At 25.1% G+C, this 19,749-nt stretch overlaps 1 protein-coding gene across 2 annotated transcripts in view; it reads right to left on the bottom strand.

Annotated features, from left to right (window-relative positions):
• Positions 1-14,381, bottom strand: part of LOC112598052 (neurotrimin-like) — an 87,217-nt gene extending 72,836 nt beyond the window's left edge. For both annotated transcript variants that reach the window (XM_025344389.1, XM_025344381.1), the window contains exon 1: positions 14,047-14,381. In XM_025344389.1, the coding sequence (XP_025200174.1) occupies positions 14,047-14,152 (106 nt within the window). In that variant the 5' untranslated portion in view covers positions 14,153-14,381. The remainder of the gene's footprint in view (positions 1-14,046) is intronic.
• Positions 14,382-19,749: the final 5,368 nt, after the last annotated feature.

Below are 19,749 nucleotides of genomic sequence, written 5' to 3' on the forward strand. Positions count from 1 at the left end.
AAAGAACGCGACATGTGGGACATCTTAAACTTTAAGATCTGCTCATGTAATTTTATAAGTATATTTAAACGTAATTTAATAAAAATAGAAATATTCGAATTAAATATAATTTATATTAAAAATCCATAAGCAATCATTAAAATAGTAAGTATATAGTAATTAATAATTATTATTCAGTTTAAACCATCAGTATAAAATATTATATATTAAAACCTAAAATTAGAAATGTTCAATAATTCGTAGTTTTAAGTTTGTTTTTTTTTCTAGGATCATTTATTTTCTAGTAATTTATAGATACTTTATAATATTCCTAAATATTTAATTAATTACTATGACAATTAATAACTCCACAACTACCATAAACCACTATAGCCTAATTCATAAATGATTATTCACCAAAGAATAATTACTAATTAAGTAAATTAGTTAATATTAATTATATTACTTTAATAGCAGTCAAAGACTATAATCAAATAAAGGTTAGAATATGGCCAATAAACAATTTACATAGTGTACATTATATTATACTAAGTTGTACATTTTTAAAATAAATTTGTTCAAATAACACACAGGAATAAGTGTCACATTAATCATTCTTTCCCATACACATTTAAAAAAAAAAAAATAAACATAAACAGTTGTTTCCTTATAAAATTTAAAGGCACGTCCATTTTATACATAGGCGGCCAACAACACTAATTTCCACGGTATCTCGTTAATCACAAGACCGACCAAATCCTGCTTAAATCTCAGGCCAAAAATACACAAGAGGGGACTAAAACATGGATAGTTTTACCCCTCTACGTGGGGTAATTGTGCAATGACAAGGGAGATATAAAAAAAGAGTCTGAACAGGAAGAGAAGAGGATGTCATTTGTTCGACAAAACATAAACAGCATACGACGATCATTCTCCGTGTTAGTCGTGTACCATAATTAATGGTGTCAACAACTCCTTAGAAAAAAAAATTATAATGCCAAGGAAAACGATGTGCAAAAAAAAAAACATAGCAAGTGAAAATATCACCTTAACACGTTTTTGAGTGGCTTTTAAAACGATTATACACAGTAAAACATTTTTAGACTCACTTTCGCATAATTATATCGTTATTCATCAGGAAATTAATGTAAACGCTGTGAAATTTATTTATCATTGTCATAGTAATACAAATAATTTTGGAATAATTCGCTTTTAAGTAATACTCAATATTCACATAATATACACAGGGGTGGATTTAAGGCACTGCAAACTATGCAGCCGCATAGGGTGGTAAAATTTTGGAGGGAGGCTTTTTATACGCAGCAAAATTGTATTTAATATTTATTTTGTTTTTGTATAGAAAAATACTTAATTTTTTTCTTGAATTTTTCAATTTCAAAATTAATAATTAATATTAAGCCCACGTATATAACCAAATAATTATTTAATAAATTTATTATTATTTTATAATTATGAAAAAAATATAATAAAAATAAAGAGAAAATATTATATTTGAATCAAAACGTTTTTTATTGAACTTGAGTTAAATGAAAAAATCATTGCATAATTCATAGAAATTGTAATTATACAAGGAAATTTTTTTGTACAAAGGTGTTTTTTTTAATAAGGGCGGAAATTTTTTTTTTTTGTATAGGAGCGGAAAATTGTTAAACTCACTCCTGGATATACATTTGTGTAAATATATTAACTAAATCATAATTAATTTTTTTATAAATGCATATTTTTTTCGGAAGCTATTAGAATGTTAATAATATCATCAATTTAATGTAAAGAAAATCCATAATAGTATATTTAATTAGTATGCTTTACAGTTATGAAAATACGAATCTGTTAATTATTTTATTGAAGTAACCTTTAATAGTTTATTATAAACAATTTGTTTCAACAAATGTATACACAAAACAATTTAGTTGTAAAATATCGCAGCTACAATGCTATAAGTTTGATTGAATTTGTTTGATCAATTATAATTTATAATACTTAGCAAAACAATGTATAACCCGATAACAAAAGATAAATACACAACCACATAATAAAATAAACCAAAGAGATGACAATTTTTTGAATCCAACACAAAGCTATTTCTATTAACATTATTTTCTGTTAATTTATCACGTCACTATGCGTATTGGTAAACAATGGAGAGAATATGTGTATTAAGTATGTTTTGTTATTAATAATATCTTCCAATTATAATTTGGCATGAAACACATTAGTCTTGTGAAACCTTATACCAAAATAATAATATATTTTCAACAATTTCAGTATAAAGACATATTGTGTGTATTCATGCATATCAACAAATTTACATTATTATATTGTTAGCATTCATCCATTTGCTTATTAGATATGGCTTACACTGTTAAGTTATTTCTCATTTATAATTAAACCTATATATTCCATGCCAATTCATTAAGAAAACTTCAAAATATATTGAAAAGTATGTGAAAAATATATGTTTACAAGTTACGAATCCAAAATAAGATAATTAAGTAACGATTATAAATACATTTTACATAAAAATAAAAACTACTAGAGCTTTAAAAACAAAGAATAATATTAAAATAATAAACATTTAAAGTTATTTATATGGTTTATGTAAAACATACTATTATGAACATTATAACATACCTACATAATCATACAGGTATTTTCGTTCTCAATTCAAAGTTCTTCTAAAAAATTTACCAAACATTCTTTTTTTTTTATATATATATATAATGCATTCATATTATATTATAATATACCGTTTAGTCTTTTTATTTATTTTGTAAAGAAATATATTAAATAATCTTTTATCAAAGGCAAATTCATTGAAGCTGAATAAACCAATCCATATATATATTATATATAAGAAAAACCCACACAACAGCTTATACAGATAATAAATAACTATGAAAATTATTAAAAATAAAATCATTATAAACACTAAAATATATTCTCGTTAAAATACTTTAGGAACATCATAAAATATTAACACAATAACCCAAGTATAATATAAGTCTTATAATTAAAGTAATCAAATTACTGATATTATTATAGTGAGTGACTTGTTTTCTGTATTAAAGTTATAAATTTATTATTTTTAATCTACGCGTTTATACTTAACTATACCTAATAATTGTTTAAATTGATAAGAATGATAAGTTGATGCTAAACTAAAAGAAAATATTTATTTTAAATATCATTTAAAATTTAATTTTTATTTATATTATTAGTAAAAATATTTATTAAAACATATTTAATTCTTTTAAATTTATACATTCATAAGATTCTTAGTTTTTTTAACCAATATTTTTATAAAATGGTTTGTATACAATTTTTTAAATATCATAATCAGTTTTAGGAATAGATAATTAATAATTTATCTGAATAAAGATAAAGATTATAGTACTTATTTTTATTTAGATAAATATCAGATAATTTCATTATTTTTGTAAATATTCAGTGATATAGGTACAGGTATTAAATAGAAAAATATATCATTTAAAACATTTAAAATATAAAAAGAAAATAAAACAGTTTATTTATTAGAATATATGAAAAATCATTCTTTGATTAAACAATACAAAAAATTTTAAATTTTAAAAAATAAAAAAAGTTAATTTTTGAATAATCTTCATTAGAAGATAGCAAGTAAATCTCTAAGTTAATAAAATAAAAAAAAAAATTACATTTGAAAAATAATATTTTTAATTTTAATTTTTTTTTTATCCTATAAAAATAAATTATTTAGATAGGTAGGTACTCATAGATAACTATAATTTTATCTAGATGAAGATAAATATAAATGAGTTGAGAATTATCTAGATGAGATAAAAGATAAATTAATTCTATTTAGATATTTCACAACACTGATCGTAAGAGATGAAAAAAATAATTCTTATAATATCTAATTAATTTAAACGATTTAACACCGTTTTTATTTACCAATGTGGAAACAGCAAAACTAAATATATAATATAGCCTACAAACTGTTACATAGTGAGCAGACGACGTTTATTGTGATGACTGTTATTTGCCATATACAAATAAATATACAGCAAGATCATCTGTGAAAGGAGTGGGGATGTGGAATAAAATGGCACAGGTTTTGATTAAAAACCACAACGTTCTACCTCATGCTCTTAAAACGATAATATTATGTAGTATTAATGTCTAGAACATAGAATGTAATATTTTTGACGCATTTCGCCGCAACGCCGGACTTCCGGATGGGTCTGAAATACACTTTTAGCTCTTTCATATTTTTCCAAACGAACAACTTTCAACGAATGAATAAATAAAACATCACAGTTCTGAGAAATATTTAAAAGAATAAAATTATGCACCGGAAATGTTAAAAAAAATCCTTCAATAAATGTCCGTCAACCGGAAGTGAATGGAAGAAACAGTACTTTTTGGCGGTAACGCGTGGCAGGGACCATCAATCTTTTAGAAGCGCGTTGTGCATGCCGATGCAGCAATCATCGCGATGTAGTGAATGATCCTTAGATTCAGCAGGGTTAAGAAGCATTTGGAGCATTTGGACACGATTTAATCATACTGATAAGAATAATGGTATATCATTATTTTTGTACTAAACTTTTTCCATTTACTTAAATCTAGCATCAGAAATAAATACAACTTATGGATAAAATCTAATATACTTTTACACAAGTATTGAAAGCTAAAGTTATAAAAATTTATAAATATGAACAATATGTTAAACAGTAAAACATATCTTTTGGTTTTTTTTTTTAATACTTATCATATTTATACGAAATTTATCTAAAATATCACATATAAATATTCAAAATGTAGTTTTCAAATGAATGAAACTACAAATTTACATATATTATTTGAAAAAAAATTCATCAAGAAAAGAATACACTTTATTGGATATTATAATAAGGTAATTGTAACCACTAATTTTAGAATTTAATATTACATCTATACATTTGTGTATTAAAACTTATGGCCATAATATATACTTAAACAATAAATATATTATTACGGCCTTAATAAAAAAAAATTACTTCGTGCAAAAAGGGTGAAATGACACTATTATTAGAGTCAATGATAAAAACTTTGGATGGATACAAAGTGATCGTGTCACATTTTTGTGGTTTTATTTATTCCTTTTCGTTGGTGAAAGGTGCATCACCCGAAAAAATTTACACCATGAACAGCATTGAAATTCACGATGCACTCCGGACGGCAACCAGGGTCGGTAATACAGTTAGGGAAAACAGTTGACCTGGCATCATGCGTCTCGCCAATACATCACATAGCCCCCTTCCAATTCCGCATTGCCAGACGTCCGGGTGCTTATTTATTTTCGTCCTTGTCTCCCAACTCTCAGAGAGAACGGAAATTGTGGTTCGCTACCGGTACCTCAAAACAACGTACAATTCACCCTTCCTCCCACACATACTCACCAAATACGCCGTCAGCTGAAATTTACGAGCTTTTTAAAGGACAAACATTGGTCATATAGCATGGCCACACGTTATTATTGAGAGTCAAATAATATTATGCATATCAATCGTCCTGTTTGCGTTCCCACATTATATCAGGAGAGGGATGTATAATGTAGAATGTGTGTCCACGCTTGAGTCGTCCCAAATGTACGATTCATCAAAGCGAAAAACGCAATCCCGGACAACCTATACACGTGCCCGCACACACACGCACACCCTCAGGGAGTATAATATGATGTATCTGTTGCCTGTGAACCCGTTTCCTCCACCCCATCTGCCTTTGGGTAACTACGACCCAATCACTCCTACACGTTATTTCCAGTCCATATAAATACGTATAATTCATGAGCGTGTGCGTGTACACTCTAATGAGAACGACCTTTACCACCATAAAGGATCGACGATGTGGTTTTGTACGTTTAAACGTCGATATACTTATAGAGTACTGCACCCAGTGGATATAAAGAAGGATATTATTTTATTTTATTTTTTTTTTTTTTTTTTTTGACATTTGGGAATTAATCATTTTCAGACAGCTACTGCTACAAGATGTGTGTGCTATATACGAATTTGATTTTACCGATAATGTGGTACTATGTCATGAGATTTTTTAGACTTACAAAGACAAATCAAGCAGCTAGTATTAAACATCGTTAGTAATTCGTATTCAATGTATGTAGACGTAGAAATAGTGCATCAAATACTATACTTCTCTAAATCGTACAAAATGATAAATATAAATTCAATTACCTTTAATAGTTAAAAATTATTGAACATTATTTTTTAAGAGAAATTAATTCAAATTTAAATAGATATTATATTTAACACAACAATTATACTTAAATATCGTATTATTAATACAATGTTATAAGTTTATAAAATAATACGATAATATATTATCAATGCACAGTTTATACATTATAGAATATTTTTATGATTCAACATATTATTTCTATTTAATGCCAAATAAAAATTATCAAAATAAAATATCACAGATATTTGACAATTTAGTCATGCTTATAAAATACAAAAATGAATTTTAATATTAAGCTTGATATTGATTATATACTTTTAAAAAATAGTTAACGAAATTACCTCAGCTAAAATAAAATAAATTATGAATATATGATAGGTAATTGAATGTATAAAAATATGTTAATTATTATCAATAGTTTAATTTTTTCAATAAAAACCAAACATATATTCAATATATTCTTAATTTATTGAAAAAAAAATGTATTTATTCAAGTAAAAATACTATAGATACTTACTGAAAATTATAATACCTTAAACCATTAAAACTTCATATTTTCATGAGTTTTTCAACTTTCAATGGGGTAATAGTTAATAGTTATTATTGTTATTAAGGTAATATAACTTACCAAACTAATTATGGAACATAATTCTACAAAAATGTTAATTCACCATAATACTAACACTATGGTACACTGCTACAATATTTCATTATTATGTTATTTATCTTTAGAAATAATTTTTATGATATTCAAAATTTAATTAAATAAAACAATATTTATTTATTTTTTTGTGATTTTATAATTTAAATCTGAAAGCACTTTAATTTTAAGTTAATTTCTTGATAATTTACTTAATATAAATTTTTTTGATACCACAAAAGAAAAATTATAAGTCCATGTATGCCATAGAATATAACTATTTATATTATTTTTATAACTTTTCTTCGAACTCGAGGAATTTTTACTATATCTATTGTTTATTTTATGTCTTCATTTTATATCATCCGACCACTCTTCACATTCTCCAAAAAAACAAAAATAAAAAACATAAAACCTTATATTTTTTGTTATGTTGTCTGGCCGTAAAACAATATTTAGCATTTGTAGTGATATGTAAAATAAAGGGAAAAAACAACGTTTGAAAAAATATTACATTATGAAAATTCAAATTTGAAAACACGTGTTTACTTACTACGCCGAAACTTGGGGAAAATAAGAAGTTTAAACATGTATATACTTTGTTTCATATTTTTTCAAACACTTTATGCTTTCCATATCCGCTTAATCTCTCGGCACTTGCATTCTCTTTGTAAAGTAAATACATCGAAAATGTACCCTTCTTCCAGAACAAAATATTAGTGTGTATTTTTGTTTTTAATATTTACTTTATGACACGATCTCAACAAATGGCAACTGAATATTGTACGAGTTTAAAAATACATTTCGTTCAAATGCTTTAAAGTAAAACAACGAGTAGCACAACTCAACAGTAATAATTATTTTGGATTGGAAATTTCCAACCACCTGTTACGTAGGTTTCTACCATAAATATGTAAACGTCACATACCTAAAGAATAGATATTTCTGATATTTAATGAACATGGTGCTACGTCTTAATTGATGACAAATTAATGATTACTTAATACTTTTTTTTTCACGGAGAAATAAATTTAAAACTCACAACTTTTAATTATCAATACGATTAATTATATATTGTCATAAAAAAAAAAATTAAACCATAAAAATGTTTTATGAATTTTATAAATAATAAACATATTTAATAGCACTAATACATGTTATTATATGGTTAATTTTATAGATGAAAAACATATAAGAGGCTAGTCAAGGGTTTGATTCATAAAAAAATTAAGCCAAAATACAAATATTTCTACTATTTAAGTTATTACAGTATTATCTTAAAATTATTAAGAATAACTTAAACGTAAAATAATGATTTAATGAAAGGTAAAAAAAAGTCATATATTATACAATATACAAACGTACAACAATATTATTTCAAAATATTAAAAGACAAGAAAACTTCATAAAAATATAATCTGTAGTAAGTGACCCAATAGAAGTTATTTGATTACATTTTATAATCGAAAGATAAATATTTAGATTTATTTTAAAATATGTATTAAATTTACATATATAAATTGAGAGTTAAAATTATTTTTTCAAATAATTTTAAAAACAAATATAAAAATTTTCTGTTTACAACTTCATTAATTATCAGTGTATTTCAATGTTGTGCACAAAATATAAATGTATATGGGTAAAAATTATCATATAAGTACCAACCAGTAAAACAAAGTTCAGTGTAAAAAAATTTAAATCACCAAAACAAAAAAGACCTCTAGGGACTAGGTTTGAAAGAGCTTTTTGATCCCCCTCTACCCACAAATATTACAATTTTTGATTAATAGTATTGGTTCGTACGATGAACGAATGTGCCTTTGAAATGTAAATTTCGTCAGTCCAAAAGCAGAATATCTACTAACGCCTATTCAACCCCTAGGGAAGGGTGGCTAAGTTCATATTGTTACTAGCCACTACTGTTTAACTCGTTAACAATAAAATTCCTGACGAACCGATAATTTTCACTAAAATTAGTTAGATCGAAAATTGAAATATTAATCTAATCTAGAGGATTAGAAAAACCTATTGAACGCGCTAGGTTTAAGCTGACATTCAATTATTGACTAATATTTTTATGTATTTTTATAATACTCGCATACTAAATAAAACATCTATCAACAAATATGTATGTTTTTAAATCAATTAAGATATTACAATTACCCTGTCTTGATACTATTTATACAAAATTACAAAATTATAATATTGATCAATATATTATAATAATTGAAAAACTATATTAAAAAAGAAATCAAAAAATATGCGCCCTCATAATTTTAAAAATGTCTTGTCAGTGTCTTTTTGGTATATGTTTTATAGCAACCACAAGGCCCCTTAATAATAAAAACTATTTTTTCATTTGAGACTTTATGACTTGTGTACTCCATAGGTTTAAAAAGTATACAATTTTAAAAATAAATCTATTACACTTAACTTATATACATCTATTTATAATTTAAAAACCAGATTTAATACTTATAACAAGAATATTGCATCAAAAAAATAAATAAATAAATACACAAATTATACATTCGTATAATAATATGGCACCAAATAAACATAAAAAAAGAGCTATTTATTTATTTTACTTAAACTTATTGGTATTATCAATTTTATTTTTCAATAAAAACTAAATAATTTATTTTATTGGAATTATATACAACAATAAAAAATAGCATAATATAATAATAAAATATATAATATTACTTTACTAATAGTATCGAATAAATATTTTATTTTTTATGAATATTACGTAGAAATATCATTTATCACACCTTTAGGTTATATTTTAAAAATATTCGAAGTGTATCATTGTACAATAAACAACATATCAATTTTATTGCAGTGAAAATGTAATGATTCAGTTTTGAAAAATGGTAGTCACTGTATGTATAATATATATTTAATTCTAGACCATTATTTAAAAAAAAAAAAACTAAAATAAATATAAATTAAAAAACTTTTTAAAATAATATGTTTATTCTGATTTTTCTTTTATTTGCATATATTTACCAATATTTTTGCCTTTGCACCTTAATTCATTGCACTAAGACACAAAGCAGGATCGAAGTATATTTTAAACTGTTAATCGGCTAAATAACAAAATCTCTATAAAAAGACGCATCATTTATTTTAAATTTTAAATTATTTAACTAGTATATAAATATACAATTCATATCTACGATAAACCTCATAATTTACATTTGCCGTTTATTAATTATATCACTGAATATCATGAATAGACGTATACGCTATGGATTTGCTATCTAGCTACATAACTAGATTACATAATGTTGAGTTACTGTATTCAATATTGATTATGTTAATATGATAATTACTTATTATGGTTATGTTCATCAATTTTCAAATTTAAAAACTCCGTTTTAGCAATGTTTTTTAACAAATCATTCACTATATTTATTATTTTTATAATTTCAAGCAAATTATAATCATCGCATAACTTGTTAACTCTCTAATATGCCGCGTAACCGCATATCGTGCATGATAAAACAGGCGTATTTTAGTAAATTTCATAGTTAATCCTTCAGGAAACGGGTTGGCTGGGAAAGGCATTATATTACACGCCGTTAGCATATTGCACTTAAAGCCGATTATCTCGTGTGTATATACCAAATAATCCGTCATTATTTCATACTTCATTAAACAGCATTATCACAAAAGCAAAATTATATTATTTGACAAATAAATAATTGGACCACAAGAGAGTATATTGATCGGACCTTGGCCATCCATGTAATAATCGTATTATCATAAAGTGTCCAGGCAGGTAGGGAAAAGTTACATTTCAATGGTGTGTGACTTTTTATTTTATTTATTAAATTTTTTACCTTTTCCATTTCAAAATAGTTTAAAAATTTGCTTGTATGAGTTATGACAGATAATTAATATAATTATATACACGGCGGTTCGATTAGGCAATTTAGGTACATTTATGTCCTAAAATAATATTTGCATTACAATTTATCGTTAATACAATTTAAAATACTTTAATAAATAATAAATCAAATTTTAATAATATAAATAAATATGTAGCTATATTAAATAGTACATATAAAAATACTGATGGTCCTAAATTTTAAGGAATACAAAGTCAAAAATCTTTCCTCTGCTAAACACAGTTAACACGCGTGAATTATTTAAAAATCAGTAAAAAGTTTGATGATAAGGTAAACAAAATTAAATCCAAAATAAAAAAAAATAAAAAAATTACCCCTCTAGACAGAACTCCTTCCGGAAAGCTAGTACCCACCACAAAAGTGGTCACGTTATTTATACACCGGGTGGCGAATGAATATTCATGCTATATATATATATATAAACTATTCAACTGACTAACGCTCGTGAATACCATCATCATCATAATACTATATATTATATAGTATATAATGTACATAAATATTTTTATTCGTAAAATAAAACCATACTAACTCGACCAAAAGACCTAAAACAATGTTTAACATGTGTTTTTTATCGTAAATCCTTAAAGGGATGTTTCGACATACCTAATCAGACTTAATTCCTTTTTTAAAGTCCTACCAGTTTCCTTGCAGAAGATATAGTAGGGATACTAGGAACTATATTTATTTCATGTATTACATTACGCTCGTATTAAAGTAATCCTGAGACGTTCGCATATTTTGTACACATATTACACACATGTATATATTAAATAAAAATAAAAATAAGTACTACGTATTGTCATAAAATATATATATATATAATCTAACTTAAATATTATTCTGAAATATCCTTTGAATTTTTCCAATTGATGACAATCATAATCAACAATAAAAAAAAAAAAAAAAAAAAATATTTTTATTAAATTAAAGTTAAATTTAAAATATTATATGTATAAATCCTCCGTCGATTGATTCACTTAGTAATAGTTATTTAAATAAATCTAATTTTAAATTCAAAAAATAAAGACTATTACTCTTTTGTACACTTAATTTCAAATGGGTGACTATAAGGGTGTGTTAAATTTGAATTTCTGAACAATTCTGAGCAAAGACGGCCTATATCACAAATTATATTTCGTAAATAGCTAAAAAAATAGTTGAAATATAATAAAAATAATAACAGTCAATAAAAAAAAAAATTAAAAATTATCTTAGAGTTATTTACGTTTTAATAAAAACAAAAAATAAAAATCAACTTGATCAAAAATTGATTTAACATAAATATTTCCGTTTTGTTTTATTTTTCCTAAATATTAAGTACCAACTTATAAGAAAATTTTTATTTTTGATCTCTCTAAAATTTTTACTAAATCAAATTTTTAAAGAGAACAATCTCTAAGGTTAAAAATTGAAGATTTTTTACTGCTCCAAAAAGTGATAACAGACAAAAAAACACACATCGATAAATTTATCGTTTTTCTCAAAATCTAAAAGAAATATCTTTGATATTTTTAATGATGTATACATTTTATAGAACTTTATAGCTGCATCAATAAAATTAACATAGAATTATTAAATCTAATTAAACAACTTAAAAATAAAATAAAATTATCTACATGATAGTATATATATTATTTTAAAACATGCAATAATATTTTAAAACTTTTACCAAATTTTTATCTTTGAGGTTTACCTTTAACCAGTATGACTTTTATAATTATCATAGGTAATCATATCTTACCTAAGGATTTAAGTCATATTACTCTCATGTGATAATTTAGTATTTGTAACTTGATTATCTATTATTGCATAAAATCAAATTTTAACACAGAATAAAAAATAAAACTTGCATATATTGCGAACGAATTTTATTATCATATGAAAATATTAAAGATAAACTTAAGTCTACAAAAATAAATATGGAAAAAATGTATGATGTTTAATTTTAAAAGATACCTATAACAAAATAATTACAACCCTTTTTAGTATGTAGATTTCAGAAAGAAATATGCGTAAATGGAAATTACTTGATGAATAAATGAATATAAGCTGAATATTTAATAATATGAATAATAAATGAGAAAAGAATGAATACAACACATATTTTTAATTAGTTAAATTAGTTCAAAACATATTACTAAACTGTTTTACACATCACATATTTTTATTGTTTTCGCCTAATATTAAATCGATTATTACATTTTTGCATTATTCAATTATTTTACAATATATTGACTAAATTTTACTTACAATAATATAATATATATAATATATAATTTTGATAACTCCTAATTTTACTAGGATTAAATCATACTTTTCAGTTAATTAATTTTTATTTTAGTGAAACGTAATACTTTTTTTTCATAATACAACTGGCATTTACTTATTGAAATCATAATAATAATTCAAAATAGCTATAACACTGAAGAAATTTTATGAAAAATAAAAAAATTGTAATTACTTTAAAATTTTAATACATATTGTAATCGATTGTAAATTATTCAATTTAATTTATTAATTAATTATTGATTGATATTATCACGCTTTTATGTTGTATTGTATTCCCTGATAAATAATAATAGTCATCACAGTTACTATACAATAGCATTTGTGTCATACAAATTAACGTTATTTCTGATAGATTAAAGGAAAAAGTTATTTAAATCAATAATCAAACATTATTAAATGTTTTTTTTAAAACTCAAATAATATAATAAAAAAAAAAAGCGACGTAAAGATTTATATTACAATGATAGACAATGAATTAGTGTAATATTATACAGATAGGATGTGTATTAATATTAAATAATTTGATATTCAATGATAGGTACATCATAGCTATATTGCATAATACGTAAGTATATAGTTACCTAGGGGTATTTATTTATTTATTTATTTATTTTTTGTATTTGTTTTACCTCGGAATCGTAAATACTATACAGAATCGTGCGATTGCTTTACTCTTACTGTTTACTTATCAGTTCAATCATAGATTTATTTTTAATTATTTATTTATTATTTTTTATTTATTTTTTAATACCCTGAAATTCGAGTTACCGAAGTATTCCCGTTACCGTTTGAACGAGCAATTTTACTATTCACGTGTACTGACACAATGACTCGACAACGGGAAATGGATACACAATAACAACGGTTTTAAAGCTCGTACCGCGAAAGTGGTATAGGTACGAGTATTTATAGGTAAACGTGCGGGGTCGTGATTATAATATTATCTTATGATTATTTGACGAGAACATCGCGGACACTGACCTGGTGGCGAGGCCGACAGTGCCAACTCGCAGAGCAATCCGACCGTGACGAACACTTTGCACCACATTGGAAGTGCGCGGCGTCCACGTGGCTTATTACCATTCATCGTCGCATCGCAGTCCGCGGGCCAAGGAATTAAAAAAGGAAAAATGTTGTTAAACGATAACGTTGCAAGCTGCAGACGGTCACAACAACGTGCACGCCTCGAGAACTCGCGCGATAAAGTGACGCGATCGTCGTCGTGGTCGTTGGCGTCGGCGGCGTGCGGTCGGCCACGGGACGGCGTACAGTCTGCGAGGTCCCCGCGGCGGCACGCGACTAACAGGCCCGCGACCGTGGCGGTCCGGAGGCGATGTCCTCTCCTCCTCCTCCCCTAGCGCGCACTACCGCAGAAGAGACCGCCACGGGCCGTACGTGTCGCCCCACCGGCGGCTAAACCAATTACAGGCGACAAACGCGGTGCGCAAACGTTGCGTGGGCGTGGCCTACGACTTAGAAGCCACGACGGATGCCGGTGGACAACGAGCGCGCGCGCGCGCGTGTGTGTGTGCGTGTGGGTGTGAGTGCTTGTATGTGTTTGTGTGTGTGTGTGTGTGTGTGTGTGTGTGTGTGTGTGTGTGTGTGTGTGTGTGTGTGTGTGTGTGTGCGTGTGTGCGTGTTTATGATTTCGTGGACGCGCGGCAAAAAGACAAATTGACACTGTGCGTGGTGGCCGGCGGGTGAAAAAAAAATATGCAAAAATTCGAGATAAACAAACATGAAAAAAAAAAAATTCAAAACACCACTGGTTTCAAGTCCTGTTTCGTATATAGTCTTTGTCGCCATTTCGTAACCGTATCTCGTTTTTTGAACGCTTATTAATGTGTTTATTTATTATTATTATTATTATTATTATTATTGTAATTTTTTTTCATTTTCTACCACGCCATGACACCTGACGAAAAAAATTAATATCCTGTCAACCTTCGTGAGCTTGTTTGGTGTTGAAAAAGAAAGAAAGACAACTTAATCAGTGTTTAATCAAGATGCATTCATTTTAAATGACGTTAAAATTAAAATCACGTAACAAAATAAATACTATTAGGTACCGCCTATTATACGTATATATATATATATATGTTCTGAAAATATATTATATTAACAATATATCAATACATCAAATAAAATTAACTAATTTAAAACTAACTAGTATCTTAATAACTGTAATCATAGTAATTTAATGAAACGATAAATGGTAAAAATAGATCGTGAAAAAACCTAATTTTATTTCATAATTTGCAAAATATTTGAACTATACTTAGGTTACTACGATATAATCGATTTATATATATTTATGCGGAAGTATAGGATAATAGATAAACTATGTAATTTAATTATTATGTTACATATTCTTTCTCAAATGAAATAAATAAAACTCGAGTTGAGTTTTGATATAAGAGTAACTTAAGCAAATAATAAAATTAAGACAATGAATTTAGAATAAACAAAAAATACGTATAGTAAAAATAGATAATTTAAAAATGTATTCATGAAAACATATTATATATAAATCTAAAAATATAAACAATAAACAAGCATTTTATTTAAAAATAAAAACAAATACAAATACAATAAATTAAAGTTAAACGAAAAATATTCAAAAATGTACTATATATAATTTATAATGGATACACCATAAAACTACTTGACAGTTGACAATCATAAAAATGTTAGGTATGCAAAAGGAAAACAAGGAAAATAAATCCGCTACCCTATGGTCCATTAAACCATTTGACATTATAATATGTAAAAAAAATATGAAATTACGGTTTAGCATATCATAATAAACTTAAGCTAAAAATAAAAGTTAACAACTTCTTTTATAAAAACAAGTAAGAAGCATTCGCATTTATTCATGAAGGATCAAGTGTCATAATTAATCAAATAGGTATTCTTAAAAAAAAAAAAAAATCAAAAAATCTAGACGAAAGCCATAAATATTTTACAGAGGTACAGTTATATGACTCTTTTCATAGTAATACAATAAAATTATAAATATGTTTAGGTATATTTACTAGTATCAATAACTAAACTAATTATAACATAAAAAACTAGTAAATTATTCGAAATGCAAGAAGTTGGACTTAAACTACAGAATTAAAAGCAACAAGAAACTTACAAAATATTTATTTTTAACTTCCATTAAAGAGTTCCATAGAACCATTATAGTTCAAAATTGAGTAAATTGAATTCGAAAATTAATATTTTAACAAATTTTTTTTGAAAATTTTCCTAGAGTGTCATCATAAATGTAAACCGATAGGCGATAAAGTAATAGATACCAATGTATTTTAAGTGCGTATACCTAGGTACATAAAGTTAACATTTGATTAAAACTTATCTTTCTAAAATAATAAGCTAATAACCAATAAACTAATTGCAATAATTATTAATTTATAATAAATCATCCCTCGTGTTAAAAATAGTAGTAATTGTTTATGGTGTTAAATAAAAACTAAAGGTCTTGTTTATAGAATAAATGTTGATTAGATCTTTTTATTATAACTTCATTGTAAAAGTTTCACAAAAATATATTCACTCTTTTGTTACCTTACAATAAATTATACTTCACTTTTAAAAGTTTTAGCTATATAAATTACATAGGTATTATCTAACTTCAGAAGTACATTCTGCGAGAGAAGAGACTTAAATATTCAACAGCTGTATTATAAATATATATATATATATATATATTCAATAGCTGTACCTAACCTGTATAGATAATTTACTTAATAATAAGTAATAACACATATATTATGTAATTATAACACTTATCTGTAATATGTATATTTATTTTTAGTTTTTCTCGTACTAGTATTTAATAATTATTATAAATAAGATGTCAATAACTTTTGCTATGTTATTTTCTACACATAATAATACTTAATTTGATTAACTATATAAATTTATATTATATTATAAATTGTAATACATAATAAAGGAACATTTTTCATCCTTTATTAAAATTACCACTTAAGTTTTTCATTATTAATAAATTGTAATTACCTACTATATTTATTGAATATTTTTGTATGAGTTATTTAACTAAAGTAAAAAATGTATAAAGTAAAAACCATTTTATATTCTTAGTATATTTTTAATTTGATCATAAAATATAATTTATTCATTAATGAATAATAAATTAGATTTATAACTATTATTTTATTTAAAAATAAAAATTTAATTTATAATCATTTACAAACTTCTAAATTCTAATAACATTATTATACTTGATAGCTACATTAATCAACCAAATACCAATTAATAAGTGCCATTTACTCGAGAGAGAAGCATCTTTTTACATTTTAGCTATTTTAAAAAAACTTATATTTTAAAAATTGGAAGCATATAGTATTTAAATAATACTATTTTATGTTCAAACAGTTAAATGAAGAAAGTTACATTTCAGCCAAGACAATGATACCTTATTGTCCAAATTTAATAAAAATATAAATGTTTCATTGCCACTTTTATCACTAATAAAATAATAAAATATTATACATATATATGTGTGTGTGTGTGTGTGTATATCGTCAAAAAAGCAGTATAGTAAAGAACATTTATAAATATTTTATAACAAAATTATAAATTATTATTTTAACAGAAAATTGTTGATCTAAAATTATTTTCATCAGAATCATAGGGGAAATCAAAAGTATTTTACCCCATTACAAAAGGTTAATAATCTATTAACATATTATAAGCTTGTTAAGCAATCCATGATTATTTATCGAGATAGTTATTAGATAAGCAATGACTTATTTTTATAGTTAATAAAAAAGTTAAAAATCATAAAATTTTTCACACAATAGCTTGTAATAATTTAAAAGAACGTTATAATATTTATATATATATCGGGGTTCGATTAAAGTCTTTAAATTAATCACAAATCAGTATATTACCTTTCTTCTTCTAACAGCGACTTCTCTATTGATGTTTTGAGTACGTTGTAAGATAACCAGTGTGCATTAAATAATTACAAAACTTAATTTAAGTAAACTTATTAACTTTATTACAATTTTTTCAATACATAAATTATTTCATATATATTTGATTTTAACTATTAACAACTTCAACACTTACGTCTTCTTGTATATCCAATCTGCGTAGTCTTTTAATTTCGCTTATAATCGTCTATACAAAAAGATGGTAAGGACACTGTACTGTGACCGGTGGTGACAGGCATTTTTATAATTAATATCCTGTATATGTGTGCGTGTGTATGTGTGTTATCTATCGTCCTTATAATTTTATCTTATTTTAATATTAACAGCTTATAACTATAGGTTATCATAATTATTTTAAATTATTTTATTACACTGTATTTAAATATTTAATTTTAATTATATATGATTACTTAGACACACATCATTACAACCTCTAGATTAATTATGTACAGGTGCTAATTATAATTTATAATATATACATACTAGTTCATATCCATTAATCGTAACCATAAACTTAAAAATTGATGAAAACTATTAAGAACTAAGATAGTATTTTTACTATCTTTTTGTATCTAATTTATGTAGGTAATTTATTTTAATATTAATTTCATAAAAATTTATATTTGTATTAAAATTTAACTAATAATTATTATTAGTCCAACGTCAAACTTGCAGCCAGACAATAACAATGTTTTCTTATGGCAATATGGATTTTTAATTTTAATACAGTACATTATAATATATATTATAATTGATACAATTTATATTTTTTAAATTTTAATCAATATAAATTTAAAATATACGATCAAGTATTATTGAAAAACTTAATAGCCGAGGTAAAATCTTTTAACGGTATGTACTTCGTTCAGTTACGTATTTGCTGTTTATCTACGCCTTGTATTGACACATTTGTATTATAATTCTGATAATTGAATAGAAATAAAAATTATAAAATTGTGTTCTTAAATTGTATGCTTATTGTTTCAGACTTTCAAAATGTTATAACTTCATTAACTAAAATTAAATATGATTTAACTGCATTAAGTCACACAGTAAATGCATCAAACATGATTTTGGAGAGTGGAGGTACATTAATTTCTTCAAACCTACCACACATTTCAGAATTATTCTTGATGAAATTTTTCCAATAAAGTCAATTAACGAACTTGAGGATTTAGAACAAAATTGATTTAGATAAACAGTTCAGATTGAATATAGTATGTTGACTTTATAGACGAGTGTCATAAAATATTTTTGTTAATTTTGTATATTTGACTTTTAATGAACTCAATTATGGTACTTTGTAGATCTAAATAACATTGTTAGTTGGTTCAAAAGTGTTGGTGACAGTGTCGAAGGCTGATGGCGAAAATGTTTGAGACAAAGTCTGCTTAGATTCTCTTTACAAGGTTTAAGGAAAAATCTTTCAAACTATGCAAAGTTTTCGTTTATGATTGGTAAGTTTTTATTTTATTATGTTTAAATCTGTTTATAATAATAAAATGCCAACCTTTATAGATGCATGGAGTTCATCAAGTTTAAAATCTAATTGTTAGAATTTGATTACCACTAACACATGGTTGGCCCATGCTAATAGGATGATCAACAAAATAATTATAATACTGCTACGATGGTGACATTTTAAAAACTAATTATGAATAAATTATGATTAATAGTGTTTGAAAGTACTAAATATTTTGTTTATTTAACAATAAAA

The sequence above is a fragment of the Melanaphis sacchari genome, unplaced genomic scaffold (genome assembly GCF_002803265.2).
Source record: "Melanaphis sacchari strain LSU unplaced genomic scaffold, SCAv2.0 Contig0_pilon_pilon, whole genome shotgun sequence".
NCBI classification, from domain to species: domain Eukaryota; kingdom Metazoa; phylum Arthropoda; class Insecta; order Hemiptera; family Aphididae; genus Melanaphis; species Melanaphis sacchari.